The sequence below is a fragment of the Silene latifolia genome, chromosome 4, assembly GCF_048544455.1.
Source record: "Silene latifolia isolate original U9 population chromosome 4, ASM4854445v1, whole genome shotgun sequence".
Lineage (NCBI taxonomy): Eukaryota > Viridiplantae > Streptophyta > Magnoliopsida > Caryophyllales > Caryophyllaceae > Silene > Silene latifolia.
In genome coordinates, this window is record NC_133529.1 from 105,089,826 (window position 1) to 105,111,146 (window position 21,321).

The 21,321-nt window shown below is 33.4% G+C and overlaps 1 protein-coding gene across 1 annotated transcript; it reads left to right on the forward strand.

Moving 5' to 3' along the window:
• Positions 1–18,177: 18,177 nt before the first annotated feature.
• LOC141651869 (protein LATERAL BRANCHING OXIDOREDUCTASE 1-like) lies at positions 18,178–20,582 on the forward strand. Its single transcript, XM_074459561.1, has 4 exons — positions 18,178–18,488; positions 19,226–19,497; positions 19,951–20,281; positions 20,508–20,582. The coding sequence occupies exons 1-4, from the start codon at positions 18,258–18,260 to the stop codon at positions 20,580–20,582; spliced, it is 909 nt and encodes a 302-aa protein (XP_074315662.1). The 5' UTR covers positions 18,178–18,257.
• The last annotated feature ends 739 nt before the right edge of the window (positions 20,583–21,321 follow it).

The window sequence follows — 21,321 nt, forward strand, 5'->3', positions numbered from 1 at the left end:
CTAGCCTTTTGGATTTGATAGCATTGCGAGAGAGGATTCAACGTAGTTTGTTTTCTTTTTGTAAAATATTTAAAGTAAAAATAAAGGTAAAAAAACTGATGAAAATACTTTATATATCATTCTCGCGTTGCTATTAAAACCCGGCGAAAAACCGTGTAAAACCGACTTACTCGATCGAGTACCCTGTAGGCAGAACTCCCTCCAGAACTCATAACTGACTTCCTCAACAGAGTAATCCGTACTCGATAGTGTACCCAACAGGTCATAAAAATGATGTATTACTGTCTTCCCTCCTTAAAAATGAACTTCATCCGGGAAGTTAAAACCCAACCTATAAAACATGAACTCCTAACACTAACTCCACCAACTATGCCTACCTCTACAACATGGCTCATGATATCGTATCAACTACATTATAGCCTCTCGACACCAATTCCATACACTACCGAATACCATCCACAAACTCCGCTAGCTCCGTCTCATTAACATATTATTCACTAACAAATCTAACATCAAGACAATCCACCAAGCGAGATCAACCACCATATGGAATCTAGGCGTATCCGGGCCTCTTATATTACCTCTATTGAGTAGTTGGAATATCGACATTGGCTTAGCAAAACTTTGTTTTACTAATCAAGAATCTAGTATTTGAAAATGATCTGGAATCTGGAACTTTCCTAGTGAGACTTTATTCACAGGTATGGAATCTTGAATCTGGTATAGCCAAACTTTGATTATATTTTGAATATATGTTGTTTATGAAATTTATAATATTTTATATTGTATTTTGATATATTATTGCGTCTCATGTTTGACTTGATGTAATAGGCTCGGGAATGCCTGGATTACTCACCACTGATTTTGACATCATGTATTTTCTAATATAACCAGGTATTGGCTAGGAGGATCTGAGTAAGAGCTAGCGAGTAGTAAGCTAGGACATACTGTGCTTAGTTGTAGTGTTACAACCCTTTCATTATTGCTGGATTTTTATTAGACCTTGTTTTACACAAGCGTTGAGTTGTAGTACTTATTATATTTAGTCGTTACTACTTTTAAGGCTTACCATTTTGGGAAAGTTTTTCCGAGGATTATTGTTTTAATCCATGTTTTAATTTTATCTCATTTTTGTCATTATGTTATTAATCCCAAATCAACACAGTTTCTGCCACTGTTTTTCACAAAATATTATAGGGGATTACAGAATATGCGTAAAATGAGAAAATATCTTTTCTTACGATAACTGCCAAATTCCAAATATTTTCATACTTTTACAGTTTAATTATTATAAAAAAAAATTAGAAGGTTTAAGAAATGGTTGTTCAAGATACAAAAGAATTAAAATTCGGCAGTTAATGGTAACAAAAGATATTTTCTCATTTTTACGCATATTTTGTGGAGAGTGATTTGCCACCATAATTTGATTTCCATTTTTCATAATTGCATATTTAATATCCATATATGGGTTTTATATACCAAATGAATGAATTAACTACTCTTGACAAGTGGCTGATGAAACAAGACGATGAAAAATGGGCTTCTGGCTTCAGCTTTAATATCATATATGATATGATGGCGACCTATCATCGTCTTAATTCATTAGCCACGTGTCAAGAGGAGTTTACTTAGCCATTTGGTAAGTAAAGCGAATATATGTTTATTGAATATACAAGTGTGAAAGATGGACACAAATAACGGTTTCAAATCACTCTACACAAAATATACGTAAAATTGACAAAATATTCATTTTTACCATAACTGCCAGATTCCAAATATTAATATTTATATACTTTTACAGTTTAATTATTATGGGGAACAAAATAGAAGGTTTAAGAAACGGTTGTTCGAGATACAAAAGAATTGAAAATTGGCAGTTAATGGCAGATTTTGTAGAGAGTGATTTGTAACCGTAATTTGAATTCCATCTTTCACAATTGTATATTTTATCCATATATGGTCTTTTCATACCAAACGGCTTAATTAAACTATTCATGACACGTGGCTGATTAAATAAGATGATGAGAGTTAGTCTTCTGTCTTCAACTTAAATATAATATATGATCACATATTATATTAAAGTTAAAGCAAGAAGGCGACTTGTCGTCGTCTTATTTCATTAGCCACGTGTAAAGAGTAGTTTAGTTAATCCATTTGGTAAGTAAAGCCCATATCTGGATATTAAATATACAATTGTAAAGATGGAAATCAAATTATGGCTTCATATCACTGTCCCCAAAATATGCGTAAAATGAGAAAATATATTTTCTTATCATAACTGGCAGATTTAAAATCTTAATATTTTCCTTAATTTCAAAGCTTTAATATAATATATGATATATTATATGGTTAGAATATTGTTCCTTAATTTGTATTTATATTTGAAAATTTCGATATTATGTTTTTTGGTGTTGACTAGGAGTATCCTCTACCGACAGCTAAGGCAATCTCCTTCGGGGTAGTGAAGGTAATTTATTGGATTGACCCCTCCCAAGTTCGGCTTTTTCATTCGCAAGAGTCAGGAATCGAATTCTTAACCACTTGTTTAAGAGAAGAGCGCCACACACCAGCCAACTTTGGTAAAAGATCACATTATCGCAATATGGTAGATGGTAATCCACATCCGAAGTAGTAACATAGGCATTTAGTAGTCATCTCATTTATCAATTCATAAACCACAAACAATATAACCAAACAATTTACTTTTCTCTAATTTCAACACAATACATCAATATTCTCTTAAAATAAGTCTTACATAAACCATAATGACAACTATTATGACAGAAAAAAAAATGTAGAATCTAGTCTAGTACAAGAAATAGCAGAAAAAGGAGATTCAATTCCAGAAAGATTCATACTAAAATACCCATAAATTATAATTCCCTCAATTGATGTACGGTCTAATTTATGGGAAAATGAGTTGTTAATTGACTACTCTTTGCTTTCCTCAGATCCCCATAATGAACTTTTCAAGCTTAAATCTTCAATTATAAAATGGGGTTGCTTTCACGTTGGTTTTGTTTCTATCTTTTTATGTTACTGTCTTATTGCATTGCAAGTCCATATAATGACTGTTACACAAATTTTGCTATTTTTTTCTTATAATAAATTTACTAGTGGCGGAATTAAGGGTACCAGTAGAGGAAATCGTTGTCTGTACGTTGGAAATTTTGAAACTTTTAGTAACCCCCCCCCCCAATCTCTAACAGTTTACCGTATTCTATTACCAGTTTACCAATAGCACTAATAATTTATGCTCCCGTGTTATAACTGCACTCAATATATACATTTATTACTGTAAGGCTACATTTGTCCAACCCCTTACTCACTTGTTCACCCCCTCTTAATTTTCTTGTCTTCTGGCAGTAAACCATGGTTATCGCCATTGAATTATTTATACCTAAATCATAACGGTAAGGCTGTATAAATCTAACATCATTACTCCACTATTTTTTGGGGTTATTAATGCATACATTTGATCACTGTCTTTCATTATTTTAGGGGTTCTTTAAGACACTAATGTTGTTGTGATGGAATATTTCCATGAAGAAATGTATGACAATTTTACTGCGACATACTTAATTAGATGACATTAAGGACTTTTACTGTCTATATGAGGAACATTGAATTATTCATGCAATATTACACAAACCGCAAACTTGTTATGGATTAAGGTTTGTTGCTGGTTGTTTCATTTTGTTTTGTAGTTGTCTTGATACTAGTGGAATAAACTGTTAACTTAACAGGTCAGTAATCATGGAATGACAAACTTATATTTGAATGACTTGGTGAACGTTACGAATCAATTTTTCAGTCTCCTTTGGAGGAGAGGTTTAAATACTCAATGGCTTATGATATTTCCATTGGATATGCAACTGCCGATGTGGCCATCTTTGCTGGAACTAGCAAGTCTTTAGATAGTCGGCCTTTAAGTTGGGGTGATTGTCTAACTCTTACTGTTTATCCAGAGAATCAACTTAAGCTTCAGCTTTGGCCTGAGAACCCACATAGATTCAGGTATGACCCCTAATAGAACTAACTCATAAAAATAATTTCAATGTTTATTGTTCATTGGTTTTGCGTATGATGTAAAAAAGGTGGAATCTAAAGTTTTTTTTTATTCCCCTCTCGTTGCCATTGCGTTGGGTTAAATATGAGGTAGTAGACATATGACAAAACACAGGATGTAAGTTGATAGAACCATAATATGCAGGAACTTACGAGCCTTTCAACTGTTGGGCGATTGTTGTTATCACATTTTAAATTTTATATGAAGTATATTAGCTTTGTGATCAACTATTCACCATTCCTTACCTAGTTTCTAATATATTTTGATAGTGATATTTATATACCAAAAAATGCTCATTGTGCTTTGTGGGTACTTTCCTAAATCATGACACAATATAAAACTTTTATTGTACCAAGACACTGACATTATTATTTTTACTACAACATTACTGTGATTTTACAGAGAAATTTTGCATGACTTCTCCCTAAGGCTAAAACTGATGTCTGAAGTTTTCCTAAAAGTTATGGCACAGTCTCTAGACCTAGAGGAAAACAGTTTTTTAAAGCATCATGGTGAACGATCATTAATATCAACAAGATTTGGCCTTTATCCACGTTGTTCGTGCCCTGATCGAGTATACGGTGCGCACCCACATTCAGATAGGTCTACAATCACAATTATCATATAAACCAATGATGTGCGTGATGGGCTTTATATTCAGAACGGTGATCAATGGTTCAAGGTTCTTGTCATTCCTTATGTATCATTTGTCAATATGGGTGATTTTGTAGAGGTAGGAAATTTCATCATATAATTGTCTGAGTGAAATTATAATAACATTACCCCTATTGTCTCGTAGGGCTCCCCCCCTCTCCCCCCCCCCCACCCCCCTCACTTAGTTAAGTAAGGTTACGAATCACCTTTATCCGGTTAACCTTGTGTACTAAGTACAAAATGATTGTTTTCGGAAGATATTGTTTTATAGTAATTTAAGCTAAGACGTGCACCTAGTCACTTAGAAGACGAAAAAATTTGTTTTGTAGGTAATGAGCAATGGAGTATTCAATAGAACAGCGCACAGAGTGGTGACTAACTCAAATAAGGAGAGGGTCTCAGTAGCCGCATTCTGTTCTCTAGATCCCGAAATTGAGGTGGAACCAATTCCCCAACTGATTACCGCTAATAAGCCCAAATTGTACAACAAAGTTCACCTCAAAACACACAAACAACTCTTCCTTGAGACTTGTGTTCATGTAAAGGAGTACTCGACGCCCTCAAAATTTAGGCTTAATCTTGACCTGTTACCAATGCTCCTAAAATAATGTCGTAAAGAGATTGCTTTCAAAAGTCAATAGTGGTTTGTAGAAGTGTATATTTTTTTAATAAGTTGTTCTCAGATTCGGCTTGGATAGAAATCTGAGTAGTTGATTTAAGCGGGCGAAATTAATGGGAGGCATTTTCATGATATGAGTTTGTTCGGATAATTTATGTGACCATATACAAGCTCAAGTTTATTTAAGATAAAGTTGGTTTAATTTGGACTAGATATTTTCACTATGTTCGGAATTTAAATTTGTGTTTTAAGAATCAGTCAACTTTTTAATTTCAATTTTTCTGCCGTTTTTCTCCAAGTCTTTCCATCCAAACCAAAGTCTCAACTTTTTACTATGTATTTTCTAGTTTTTGGTTAAGGATATTATTTTTCTTCTACTGTTCCGTCTCGAATGAAATATTGTTATCCATCCCGACCTCTGACATCATTGTATTTTTCTATCACTGAAATTATACTGACATTAATTTAAACTAGCTTAAAAACTGTTTACTAATTAATCTACACGCTCAATAAACAAAATTTTCCTTGCTTTTGAGTTATAGTCCGTAAAATAAGATTTGGTTCCAACAAATTGAATAACAAGAAGAAGTAATACAAATTTGTGAAAGAGCTACCGGCGCTGTAAACCTCGTATTGACAATATCAACGAATTTAATTATTTCAAATTAGGTTCCCAAACGAAGGCATTGATTCAAAATTTCATGAAGTTTCTAGAGTTGACATTCGAATCCCGTCACTAAACAAAAAATAAAAATGAGAGCCCCACGATAGTAACCAAGAACAATACTTGATCACTCATTCACACCTAATCATTAGCAGGGTTATTCTCAAACTGAACGACCGGGAATTACGCAATATACTATAAGTACCATAATCTCACAAGTAGATGACGTTTATAATTTGGGGCACAACGGCTACGACTCTGTGAGCTATAAGTAGATCTAAAAAAACCTGGCCCGACACAAATAACCCGACTCGCACCTAAATTGAGGACCCTAATTGACCGAAACTTATTCAACGTGACCCAAATGTTTATTATCACAAATTGATTGTCCTTTCCAAATAACATGAAAACAACAAACGCGAAAAACACCCGCACTAGAAATGACCCGACGCAGCCCGAATTCTTTCAAACTCGAACAACCAGAACCCGAATTTACTTGATCTGAACCCGATCTAATTGGCCCATTTGTTAGGTCTAGTTTTAAGTGCATATCAACTCTACCTTAACCTTAATATTAACCTAGTAAAATCAAGGGCTTGCCAAGCTACTATTCATATAGGGCAATAGAAATAGACAAAGTTCAAATGAGGTTTGGTCTATGTGGACATCACTCCACGATGCATTTGCGCGAGCTATGCTTGTGACACGGTTTGATTTTAAATCAGACTAAATTGTTGAAGAGTCGCCACACCATTTAAGTCAACTTTACACATGGGTGATTTAAGATGAAGACTTGTTCCCTAATCATCCAAATGGAATGTCTCGCAATCGCTGACACCAAACGGGTCTCGAAACCAATGATTTTGCGTTAGAGATGAAGGTACGTGTTAGGAAGCTCATAAGAACACCTAACCCTGCACTTTTCAATAATGGCCTCTACTCCAATAAATGATGGTGGGCAAATAGAGTCATAGCTAACCTAATGATTGCCCTGACATTAATGGGACATTTTGTTTTCATTATTATAAATGGTGACCATTCACATGTTAGATCTTATCATTCCTTTTCATATTTGCCTATTCTTCTTTCTTAGCCATGCCTAGTTTTTTCCTTAGGCATTTGCTTCGGCTCAAGAAGAAAAGGGCTATGGCTGCCCCACACCATTGAAAAAGGCGTTAGCTTGCTAGGATCCGTCTCTAGGCTATGTTGTACCGGTTTGCCATCTTTGACATGGACAGGGCGAGGGCCGAAGCACCTAGACGTGCGAATGCTCATCTTCCTTCTCCATCGTCTCTTACCCACAATTCGTCCGGGGGGAGGTGAGTCTCTGATTCCCTAATTGGTCTTGTCATCCTCGCATGATTATTTTGATAAGACATCTCCCGAGTACCGCTCGGATGGTTCCTTCAGCGAGTTTCCTTTAGGTTGCCCTTTTGGAGACATCTCAAAATTGTTTCCTTTCTTGTACTTTATATTTTAACCTTTTGTAAATATAACTGCTGGTTTAATTTTGTCGATGCGTAATGAATGAGAATAGTTCGACTTGGATTTTGTCGTTTTGAATTCTTGTCCCACATCTTGCTTCCTTCTTTCACACGTTTTGCAGTTTCTTTTTCAGTTTGAATGGAAATAGTTATAATCTCTATAGGTGTAATCATCCGGGCTTCTTTCCTGCAGATTTATGACACATAGGCTTTTCCATGTAGTTTTCCAGAGGATTATTGTTTTAATCCATGTTTTAATTTAATCTCATTTTGTCATTATGTTATTAATCCAAATCAACACTGTTTATGCCACTGTTTTTCACTAAAAATTATAGGGGATTACAGAATATGCGTAAAATGAGAAAATATTTGTTCTTATCATAACTGCCAAATTCCTAATATTTCCATACTTTTACGGTTTAATTATAATGGAAAACAAATTAGAAGGTTTAAGAAATGGTTGTTCAAGATAAAAAGAATAAAAATTTGGCAGTTAATGGTAACAAAAGATATTTTCTCATTTGTACGCATATTTTGTGGAGAGTGATTTGCCACCGTAATTTGATTTCCATCTTTCACAATTGTATATTTAATATCCATATATGGGTTTTACATACCAAATGAATGAATTAAACTACTCTTGATATGTGGCTGAAGAAACAAGACGATGACACATGAGCTTTTTGGCGCCAGCTTTAATATCATATCTGATATGATGGTGACCTATCATTGTCTTAATTCATTAGCAACGTGTTAAGAGTATTTTACTTAGCTATTTGGTAAGTAAACCCAATATGTGTATACTAAATATACAATTGTAAAAGATGGAAACAAATAACGTTTTCAAATCACTCTCCACAAAATATACGTAAAATTGACAAAATATCTATTTTTACCATAACTGCCAGATTCCAAATCGTAATATTTATATATACTTTTATGGTTTAATTATTATGGAATGAAATAGAAGGTTTAAGAAAAGGTATTTAGAGATACAAAAGTATTGAAAATTGGCAGTTAATGGTAAGAAAAGATATTATCTCATTTTTGTGTAGATTTTGTGGAGAGTGATTTGTAACCATAATTTGAATTCGATATTTCACAATTGTATATTTTATCTATATATGGTCTTTTCATACCAAACGGCTTAATTAAACTAATCTTGACACGTGGCTGATTAAATAAGACAATGAGACTTAGTCTTCTGTCTTCAACTTAAATATAATATATGATCATATGTTATATTAAAGTTAAAGCAAGAAGGCGATGTGTCATCGTCTTATTTTATTAACCACGTGTAAAGAGTAGTTTATTTCATCCATTTGGTAAGAAAAGCCCATATATGGATATTAAATATACAATTGTAAAAGATGAAAATAAAATTATGGCTTCATATCACTCTCCCCAAAATATGCGTAAAATGAGAAAATATCTTTTCTTATCATAACTGGCAGATTTCAAATACTAATATTTTCCTTAATTTAAAAGCTTTAATATAATATATGATATATTATATGGTTAGAAGATTGTTCCTTAATTTGTGTTTATATCTAAAAATTTCGATATTATATTAAAATTTTATATATGTCATCTAGAAAGATCACATTATAGTAGGTGGTAATCCACATTATCGCAATATGGTAGGTGGTAATCCACATACTAAGTAGTATAAATAGGCATTTAGTATTCATCTCATTTATCAATTCATAAATCACAAACAATATAACCAAAAAATTCACTTTTCTCTAATTTCAACACAATACATCAATATTCTCTTAAAATAAATCTTACATAAACCAAAATGACAACTATTATGACAACAAAAAATGTAAAATCTAGTCTAGTACAAGAAATAGCAGAAAAAGGAGATCCAATTCCAGAAAGATTCATACTAAAATACCCTGAAATTATAATTTCTGCAATTGATGCACCGTCTAATTTATGGGAAAACGAGTTGTTAATTGACTATCTTTGCTTTCCTCAGGTCACCATAATGAACTTTTCAAGCTTAAATCTGCACTTATGAGATGGGGTTGCTTTCAGGTTGGTTTTATTTCTATCTTTTTATGTTACTGTCTTATTGCATTGCAAGTCCATATAATGACTGCTACACAAAGTTTGCTATTTTTTTTTATAATAAATTTACTAGTGGCGGAATTAAGGGCGCTAGTAGAGGAAATTGTTGTCTGTACGTTAAAGATTTTAAAACTTTTATTTAACACCCCCTCCCCTAATCTCTAATAGTTTAACTTATTCTATTACTAGTTTACTAATAGCAATAATAATTTTCGCTCCCGTGTTAGAACTGTACTCGATATATACATTCATTACTGTAAGCCTGCATTTGTCGGACACCTAATTACTCACTAGTTCACCCCCTCTGAAATGTTTTGTCTTCTGAAGGTAAGCCATGGTTATCGCCATTGAATTATTTATACCTAAATCATAACGATAAGGCTGTATAAATCAAACCTCATTACTCCGCTATTTTTTAGGGTTATTAATGCATACATTCGATCACTATATTTCGTTATTTTAGGGGTTCTTTAAGACACTATTGTTGTGATGGAATATTTCCAAGAAGAAATGTATGACAACTTTACTGCGACATACTTGATTAGATGTCATTAAGGACTATTACTGTCTATATGAGGAAAATTCATTGAATTCAAAAGACTGAGTGTAGCAGATTGTAACAGGGTAGTGGACAAAATTGTAGCACGAATTAGAGGTTGGGGTGCTAAACATCTTAGCTATGCAGGGAGGTTGGTTTTGGTGAAGGCCATCCTAACCCAGATGCATGCCTATTGGGCTAGGATCTTTTTGTTACCAAAGGGTGTCATCCACAAGGTAGAATGCATCTGCAGGAACTATCTTTGGGCAGGGCATGCTGAGTATAAGCACTCTCCCCCTGTTGCTTGGGAGACCTGCTGTTTACCCAAGGAGCAAGGTGGGTTAGATATCATTAATTGCCATCTATGGAATGTTGCGATGATAGGCAAATATGCGTGGTGGATCCATAGCAAGAAGGAGAGTCTCTGGGTTCAATAGGTGCATCACATCTATATAAAGCATAATGACTGGTGGATGTATAACCCAACTCAGAATTCTAGCTGGACATGGAGACAGATTTGCAAGGTGAAGGATATTCTTAAACCTGGTTTTTTTAATGATGTTTTGGATGGGAACTATACTATTCAGAAGGGGTATCATTGGTTACTTGGTCCTTGCTCCAAGAAGGATTGGGTACCTATGGTCTGGAATAGAGTTTGCTTACCTAAGCACAACTTTAGTACATGGATTTATGTTCAACAACGGTTCCTAACGCAAGATAGACTGCAAAAGTTTGGTGCTATTACTGCTGGTGTGTGCTATCTGTGTGGTGTGCAGCTGGAAACTCACAGACACTTGTTCTTTGAATGCGTGTTTAGTATGCAGTGTTTGCTCCAGCTGCAGAATTGGCTACAAGTTCATTGGCAAGGAGATATTATGGATTGGATTATTCGATGGAGGTGTCGATCTTTGATGAAGAAACAGGTGGTAATGGCTGCAATTTCTGGTCTCATTTACAGTATTTGGAACTGTAGGAACAAGTGTAGATTGGAGAATTACATTACCCAACCTCGACAAGTTGTGAAGGGAGTGCAGCAACTGGTTAAAATACGAGTGAACAAAGGCGAGTTTGATAAGGGGAGTGTTAAATGTAAGGCTTGGCTACAAAATGTACTAGTTTAGTAGCTTAGTTTTATGATGGACTATGATAAGTGTATGGTGTGCTATATTTGATCTTAATGAGATTCACATTTTCACCAAAAAAAAAAAAAATTCATTGAATTATTCATGCAATATTACACAAACCGCAAATTTATTATGGATTAAGGTTTGTTGCTGGATGTTTCGTTTTGTTTTGTAGTTCTCTTGATACTAGTGGAATAAACTGTTAACTTAACAGGTCAATAATCATGGAATGACAAACTTATACTTGAATGACTTGGTGAACGTTACGAAGCAATTTTTCAGTCTGCCTTTGGAGGAGAAGTTTAAATACTCAATGGCTGATGATATTTCCATTGGATATGGAACTGCCGATGTGGCCATCGTTGCTAGAACTAGCAAGTCTTTAGATAGTCGGCCTTTGAGCTGGGGTGATCGCCTAACTCTTATTGTTTATCCAGAGGATCAAATTAAGCTTTAGCTTTGGTCTGAGAACCCACATAGATTCAGGTATGACCCGTAATAGAACTAACTCATAACATTAATTTCAATGTTTATTGTTCATTGATTTTGCGTATGATGTAAAAAAGGTGGAATCTAAAGTTTTTTTATTCCCCTCCTTATCCCCTCCCGTTGCCATTGTGTGGGGTTAAATATGAGGTAGTAGACATATGACAAAACTCGGGATGTAACTTGTTATAACCATAATATGCAGGAACTTACGAGCCTTTCAAGTGTTAGGTGATTGTTGTTATCACATTTTAAAATGTATATGAAGTATATTTGTTTTGTGATCAACTATTCATCATTCCTTACCTAGTTTCTAATATATTTTGATAGTGATATTTATATAACAAAACAATGTTCATTGTGCTTTGTTGGCACTTACCTAAATCACGACACCATACAAAACTTTTAGTGTACCGAGACACTGACATTATTATTTTCACTACAACATTACTGTGATTTTGCAGAGAAATTTTGCACTTCTCCCTAAGGCTAAAAGTGATGTCTGAAGTTTTCCTATAAGCTATGGCACAGTCTCTAGACCTAGAGGAAAACAGTTTTTTTAAAGCATCATGGTGAACGATCATTAATATCAACAAGATTCGGCCTTTATCCACGTTGTTCGTGTCCTGATCAAGTATACGATGCGCACCCATATTCTGATAGGTCTACAATCACAATTATCATACAGGACAATGATGTGCCTGATGGGATTCATATTCTGAACGGTGATCAGTGGTTCAAGGTCCCTGTCATTCCTAATGCATTATTTGTCAATATGGGTGATTTTGTAGAGGTAATAAATTTCATCAAATAATTGTTTGAGTGAAATTATAATAACATTACCCCTAATTTCTCGCAGGGCTTCCCCTCGTAGTTAAGTAAGGTTACGAATCACCTTTATCTGGTTAACCTTGTGTACAAAATACAAAATGATTGTTTTCGGACGAGATTATCTTATGGTAATTTAAGCTAAGACGTGTACCTAGTCACTTAGAAGACTGAGTAAATTTGTTTTGTAGGGAATGAGCAATGGAGTATTCAAGAGCAATGTGCAGAGAGTGGTGACTAACTCGAAGAAGGAGAGGATCTCAGTAGTCGCATTCTGTTCTCGAGACCCCGAAATTGAGCTGGAACCAATTCTCTAACTTATTACCGCTAATAAGCCCAAATTGTACAACAAAGTTGACCTCAAAACACACAAACAACTCTTCCTTGAGACTTGTGGTCATGTAAAGGGAGTTCTCGACGCCCTCAAAATTTAAGCTTAATCTTGACCTGTTACCAATGCTCCTAAAATAATGTCGTAAAGAGATTGCTTTCAAAAGTAAATAGTGGTTTGTAGAAGCATAGAGTTTTTTTAATAAGTTGTTCCTAGATTTGGCTTGGATAGAAATCTGAGTAGTTGATTTAAGCGGGCGAAATTAATGGGAGGCATTATTCTTGATATGAGTTTGGTCGTATAATTTATGTGATCATAAACAAGCTCAAGTTTATTAAAGATAAAGTTGGTTTGATTTGGACTAGATATTTTCACTATGTTCGGAATTTAAAATTGTGTTTTAGGAATTAGTCAACTTTTTAATTGCAATTTTTCTGCCGTTTTTCTCCAAGTCTTTCCATCCAAATCAAAGTCTCAACTTGTTACTCTGTATTTTCTAGTTTTTGGTTAAGAATATTATTTTTCTTCCACTGTTCCGTTTCGAATGAAATATTGTTATCCAACCCGACCTCTAACATCACTGTATATTTCTAACACTGAAATTATACTGACATAAATTTAAACTAGATAAAAAACTTTTTACAAATTAATCTAATCGCTCAATAAACAAAATTTTTCTTTGCTTTTGAGTTCTTGTCCGTAAAATAAGATTTGTTTCCAACAAATTGAATAACAAGAAGAAGGAATACAAATTTGCAAAAGAGCTAGCGGGGCTGTAAGCCTCGTATTGACAATATCAACGAATTTAATTATTTTAAATTAGGTTCCAAACGAAGGCATTGATTCGAAATTTCATGAAGTTTCCAGAGTTGACATTTGAATCCCGTCACTAAAAAAAAAAATGAGAGCTCCACGATAGTAACCAACAACAATACTTGATCCCACATTCACACCTAATTATTAGCAGGGTTAGTCTCAAACTGAACAACCGGGAATTATGCAATATACTATAAGTACCATAATCTCACAAATAGATGACCTTCATAATTTGGGGGACAACGGCTACGACTCTGCGAGCTATAAGTAGATCTAAAAAACTTGACTCGACAAAAATAACCTGACTAGCACCTAAATTGAGGACCAAAATCTAACTTAAAATCCTAATTGGCCCGAACTTATTCAACATGATCCAAATGTTTATTATCATAAATTGATTGTCATTTCCAAATAACATGAAAACAACAAACCCGAAAAACACCCGCACTAGAAATGATCTGACGCGGCCCAAATTCTTTCAAACTCGAACAACATGAACCCAAATTGACTTGATCTGAACCCGACCCAATTGACCCGTTTGCCAGGTCTAGTTGTAAGTGCATATCAACTCTACCTTAACCTTAATATTAACCTAATAAAATCAAGCGATTGCCAAGCTAATGTTCATTTAGGGCAATAACAATAGACAAACCTCAAATTATATTTTGTCCAAATTTAAAGGTTTTAAGTGATATTTAACCAATATTATTGGAACTAACTCTAATACACTCAAAGTAAATTTTTGCCAACTCAAAAATACAATTTTATTTAAATTAATAATCTGGTCTATTATTATTTTTAACATGCATGCAAAGATCCATAATCAATACCTTAAATAAACTACATTTAGTGCATAATTAAATAAACTTTTAGTTACTAGTCTAGTAATTCATCCTACTACAACCATATTCAACAGAATAAAGATCTTTAAGCTCATAAACTATCATGCATGTTAATATTCACATTCTCATCTTAAAAATTTTACTAGTAATAATTTTTCTTTATAATAAAAATCAAACATTCAACCAACATATTATGCATGCAATAATTTCAAACAATACAATGAAAATCTTATTTTTTGCAAATAAAATTTTCAAGGGTTAGTCATCATTCACTTAAATTAGATAATGAAAATCGTCATATTCCCATAGTGTCCAAAATGTCGTCACCACCTTTCCTTTCTTCTTCTTCTTTTACGGTCAATGGGTCAAAATAAAGAAAATGTAAATTTTTACCCGTGAAAAAATATTTAAGATTATTTTAATGAAATTAGTTTTAAAGGGGTAAAACATAATTACTTGTGAATAGTAAAATTTGCAATTAAAATCAAAGAAATAAGATTTTAACTTATTTTAAGAGGAAAAGATGAATAAAAATTACCTTTAATAAAATGTGTAAATGAGTTTGATTAAGTTAAATGTGTAATTACTTCATCTATTAATGGACATTGATGAGCATTTTTTTTATGGGGGTGTGTTCACGGCAAAATGGAAGGCGGAAGAGGAAATTCTTGATCAACTTTTTGTTTAAGTGAGTTAATGCTGGGAAGAGTAATTGCATGTGATTTGATTGGCTAAAACATTACTATGACAATTGTTCTCGTACATGCTTCAAAACACATGCACCCTACCAAGTGTCATATGGTGGGGATCAATTTACAAGAAGATTGATGAATCGAGTTTTCGAGAGTAAAATGCGTTTGAAAATGACAGGTTTTGAGAAGGATTAAATATAATACAAAGGATTTTTAAAACAGTTTAAAACTAAACATAATTTACAAAAATGCAACTTTGTTTTACAACCATTTGGGTGGTGAAAATTTACAATTAACGATCCTACTTAACAAAAATACTATAAGTTCATGTTTCGGGTTACGAATAAATGGGTCTTTACTTACGTACTAATAAAATTTGCGAAATATTAACGTAAATATAGATTAGGTTTATAAAAGAGACCATACACACATACGCAATGTATTATAAACATATTATTTTATTAACATACTAGAAAGTTACTACTGGTTGATACGACGATTAATAACATATTACCTACCATTAAATGAAATAATACTTGGATAAAAATTACGTTTGAAAATAATATCCTTCAAGATATAGTTTAATACGAAAAATATCATTTTTGAAGTTCATCGACTTATTATAGTCGTACTAACATTGAGTTAGAAATGTGCACGATTATAATATACTCCATAGTAAGAGATTTACGTCCGTCTTAAGTTGGGTTGAAAAAAGTTACGACTGAAATAATTAATCAAAAATGACATGTTTTAGTTAGAAGAAAATCAAAACAGGAAAATATCTGTAAAAATTAAAATGTAAAATTTTGTCCATCCCACAGAAAGGGGTATGGAATTTTTAATAATGCATTAAAATATTACGTAAAATAGGACGAAATTATAAAAGATTGTTAAAATTTCGGGGTGTTATATGCGAGAAAGGCGTTAGCTTGCTCGGATCCATATCTAGGTTATGTTGTACCGGTTTGTCATCTTCGCCGTGGACAAGGCGAGGGCCGAAGCTGCTGAACGTGCGAATGCCCAGGTTCCTTCTCCATAGTCTCTTGCCCAGAGCTCGTCCAGAGGCGAGTCTCTGGTTCCCTACTTGGTCTTGTCATCCTTGCATGATTCTTTTGATAAGAAATCTCCCGAGTATCGCTCGGATGGTTCCTTCAGCGGGTTTCCTTTAGGTTACTCTTTTGGAGACATCTCAAAATTGTTTCCTTTTTGTACTTTGTATTTTAACCTTTTGTAAATATAACTGCTGGTTTAATTTTATCGATGCGTAATGAATGAGAATAGTTCGACTTGGATTTTGTCGTTTTCAATTCTTGTCCCACTTCTTGCTTCCTTCTTTTACACGTTTTGCACTTTCTTTTTCGGTTTGAATTGAAATAGTTATAATCTCTATAGGTGTAATCATTCGGGCTTCTTTTCCTGCGGATTTATGACACATTGCCTTTTCCATGTAGTTTTCCCGAGGATTATTGTTTTAATCCATGTTTGAATTTTATCTCACTTTTGTCAATATGTTATTAATCCCAAATCAACACTGTTTCTGCCACTGTTTTTCACTAAAAATTGTAGGGGATTACAGAATATGCGTAAAATGAGAAAATATCTTTTCTTACCATAACTGCCAAATTCCTAATATTTCCATACTTTTACAGTTTAATTATTATGGAAAACAAATTAGAAGGTTTAAGAAATGGTTGTTCAAGATACAAAAGAGTAAAAATTTGGCAGTTAATGCTAACAAAAGATATTTTCTCATTTGTAAGCATATTTTGTGGAGAGTGATTTGCCACCGTAATTTGATTTCCATCTTTCACAATTGCATATTTAATATCCATATATGGGTTTTACATACCAAACGAATGAATTAAACTACTCTTTATATGTGGCTGAAGAAACAAGGCGATGACACATGAGCTTTTGGCTTCAGCTTTAATATCATATCATATCTGATATGATGGCGACTTATCATTGTCTTAATTCATTAGCCACGTGTTAAGAGTATTTTACTTAGCCATTTGGTAAGTAATGCCAATATATGTATACTAAACATACAATTGTGAAAGATGGAAACAAATAACGGTTTCAAATCACTCTCCACAAAATATACGTAAAATTGACAAAATATCTATTTTTACCATAATCGCGATTCCAAATCTTAATATTTTATATATTTTTACGGTTTAATTATTATGGAACAAAATAGAAGGTTTAAGAAATGGTATTGTGAGATACAAAAGTATTGAAAATTGGCAGTTAATGGTAAGAAAAGATATTATCTCATTTTTGTGCAGATTTTGTGGAGAGTGATTTGTTACCATAATTTGAATTCCATCTTTCACAATTGTATATTTTATCCATATATGGTCTTTTCATACCAAACGGCTTAATTAAACTAATCTTGACACGTGGCCGATTAAATAAGACGATGAGACTTAGTCTTCTGTCTTCAACTTAAATATAATATATGATCATATGTTATATTAAAGTTAAAGCAAGAAGGCGATGTGTCATCGTCTTATTTCATTAGCCATGTGTAAAGAGTAGTTTAGTTCATCCATTTGGTAAGTAAAGCCCATATATGGATATTAAATATACAATTGTAAAAGATGAAAATCAAATTATGGCTTCATATCACTGTCCCCAAAATATGCGTAAAATGAGAAAATATCTTTTCTTATCATAACTGGCAGATTTCAAATCTTAATATTTTCCTTAATTTCAAAGCTTTAATATAATATATGATATATTATATGGTTAAAAAATTGTCCCTTAATTTGTATTTATATCTAAAAATTTCGATATTATATTAATATTTTATATAAATCATCTAGAAAGATCACAATATAGTAGGTGGTAATCCACATTATCGCAATATGGTAGGTGCTAATCCACATCCTAAGTAGTATAAATAGGCATTTAGTATTCATCTTATTTATCAATTCATAAACCACAAACAATATAACCAAACAATTCATTTTTCTCTAATTTCAACACAATACATCAATATTCTCTTAAAATAAATCTTTCATTAACCATAATGACAGCAAAAGATGTAAAATCTAGTCTAGTACAAGAAATAGCAGAAAAAGGAGACCCAATTCCAGAAAGATTCATACTAAAATACCCAGAAATTATTATTCCTGCAATTGATGCACCGTCTAATTTATGGGAAAACGAGTTGTTAATTGACTACTCTTTGCTTTCCTCGGGTCACCATAATGAACTTTTCAAGCTTAAATCTGCAATTATGAAATGGGGTTGCTTTCAGGTTGGTTTTATTTCTATCTTTTTATATTACTATCTTATTGCATTGCAAGTCCATATAATGACTGCTATACAAAGTTTGTTATTTTTTTATAATAAATTTACTAGTGGCGGAATTAAGGGCGCTAGTAGAGGAAATCGCCGTCTGTACATTAAAAATTTTGAAACTTTTATTTAACACCCCCTCCCCTAATCTCTAACAGTTTAACGTATTTTATTACTAGTTTACCAATATCACTAATAATTTCCGCTCCCGTGTTAAAATCGTACTCGATATATACATTCATTAATGTAAGGCTGCATTTGTACAAGCCCTTACTCAGTAGTTCACCCCCTCTGAAATATTTTGTCTTCTGACGGTAAACCATGGTTATCTCTATTGAATTATTTATACCTAAATCATAACGATAAGGCTGTGTAAATCCAACCTCATTACTCCGCTATTTTTGGGGGTTATTAATGCATACATTCGATTATTGTATTTCGTTATTTTAGGGGTTCTTTAAGGCACTAATGTTGTGATGAAATATTTCCATGAAGAAATGTATGACAACGTGACTGCGACATACTTGATTAGATGACATTAAGGACTATTATTGTCTATATGAGGAAAATTCTTCGAATTATTCATGCAATATTACACAAACCGCAAACTTATTTTGGATTAAGGTTTGTTGCTGGATGTTTTATTTTGTTTTGTTGTTGTCTTGATACTAGTGGAATAAACTGTTAACTTAACAGGTCATTAATCATGGAATGTCAAACTTATACTTGGATGACTTGGTGAACGTTACGAAGCAATTTTTCAGTCTGCCTTTGGAGGAGAGGTTTAAATACTCAATGGCTGATGATATCTCCATTGGATATGCAACTGCCGATGTGGCCATCCTTGCCGGAACTAGCAAGTCATTAGATAGTCGGCCTTTGAGCTGGGGTGATCGCTTAACTCTTACTGTTTATCCAGAGGATCAACTTAAACTTCAACTTTGGCCTGAGAACCCAAATAGATTCAGGTATGACCCTGGAATAAAACTAACTCACAAAAATAATTCCAATGTTTATTGTTCATTGGTTTTGTGCATGATGTAAAAAAGGTGGAATCAAAAGCTTTTTTTATTCCCCTCCCGTTGCCATTGCGTAGGGATAAATATGTGGTAGTAGACATATGACAAAACTCATGATGTAACTTGTTATAACCATAATATGCAGGAATTTACGAGCCTTTCAAGTGTTGGGCGATTGTTGTTATCACATTTTAAAATGTATCTGAAATATATGTGCTTTGTGATCAACTATTCAGCATTCCTTACTTAGTTTATAATATATTTTGATAGTGATATTTACATACCAAAAAATGTTCATTGTGCTTTGTGGCACTTGCCTAAATCACGACACAATACAAAACTTTTAGTGTACCGAGACTTTGAGATTATTATTTTCACTGCAACATTACTGTGATTTTGCAGAGAAATTTTACATGACTTCTCCCTAAGGCTCAAACTGATGTCTGAAGTTTTCCTAAAATCTATGGCACAGTCTCTAGACCTAGAGGAAAATAGTTTTTTAAAGCATCATGGTGAACGATCATTACTATCAACAAGATTCGGCCTTTATCCACGTTGTCCGTACCCTGATCGAGTATACGGTGCACACCCACATTCTGATAGGTCTACAATCACAATTATCATACAAGACAAAGATGTGCCTGATGGGCTTCATATTCAGAACGGTGATCAGTGGTTCAAGGTTCCTGTCATTCCTGATGCATTATTTGTCAATATGGGTGATTTTGTAGAGGTAGGAAACTTCATCAAATAATTGTCTACGTGAAATTATAATAACATTACCCATATTGTCTCGTAGGGCTTCCCCCCGTAGTTAAGTAAGGTTACGAATCACTTTTATCCGGTTAACCTTGTTTAAAAACTATAAAATGATTGTTTTCAAACGAGATTGTCTTAATGTAATTTAAGCTAAGACGTGCACCTAGTCACTTAGAAGACTGAATAAATTTGTTTTGTAGGTAATGAGCAATGGAGTATTCAAGAGCACAGTGCACAGAGTGGTGACTAACTCGAAGAAGGAGAGGGTCTCGTGAGCGCATTCGTTCTCCGGACCCCAAATTGAGGTGGAACCAATTCCCCAACTGATTACCGCTAATAAGCCCAAATTGTACAACAAAGTTGACCTCAAAACGCACAAACAACTCTTCCTTGAGACCTGTGGTCATGTAAAGGGAGTTCTCGACGCCCTCAAAATTTAGGCTTGATCTTGACCTGTTACCAATGCTCCTAAAATAATGTCGTAATGAGATTGCTTTCAAAAGCCAGTAGTGGTTTGTAGAAGCGTAGAGTTTTTTTAATAAGTTGTTCCCAGATTTGGCTTGGATAGAAATCTGAGTAGTTGATTTAAGCGGGCGAAAATAATAAGAGGCATTATTAATGATATAAGTTTGTTCGGATAATATATGTGATCATATACAAGCTCAAGTTTATTAAAGATAAAGTTGTTTTAATTTGGACTAGATATTTTCACTATGTTCGGAATTTAAAATTGTGTTTTAAGAATCAATCAACTTTTTAATTTCAGTTTTTCTGCCGTTTTTCTCCAAGTCTTTCCATCCAAACCAAAGTCTCAACTTTTTACTATGTATTTTCTAGTTTTTGGTTAAGGATATTATTTTTCTTGTAATGTTCCGTCTCGAATGAAATATTTTTATCCATCCCGACCTATGACATCATTGTATTTTTCTATCACTTAAATTATAATGACATTAATTTAAACTAGCTTAAAAACTGTTTGCTAATTAATCTAATCGCTCAATAAACAAAATTTTC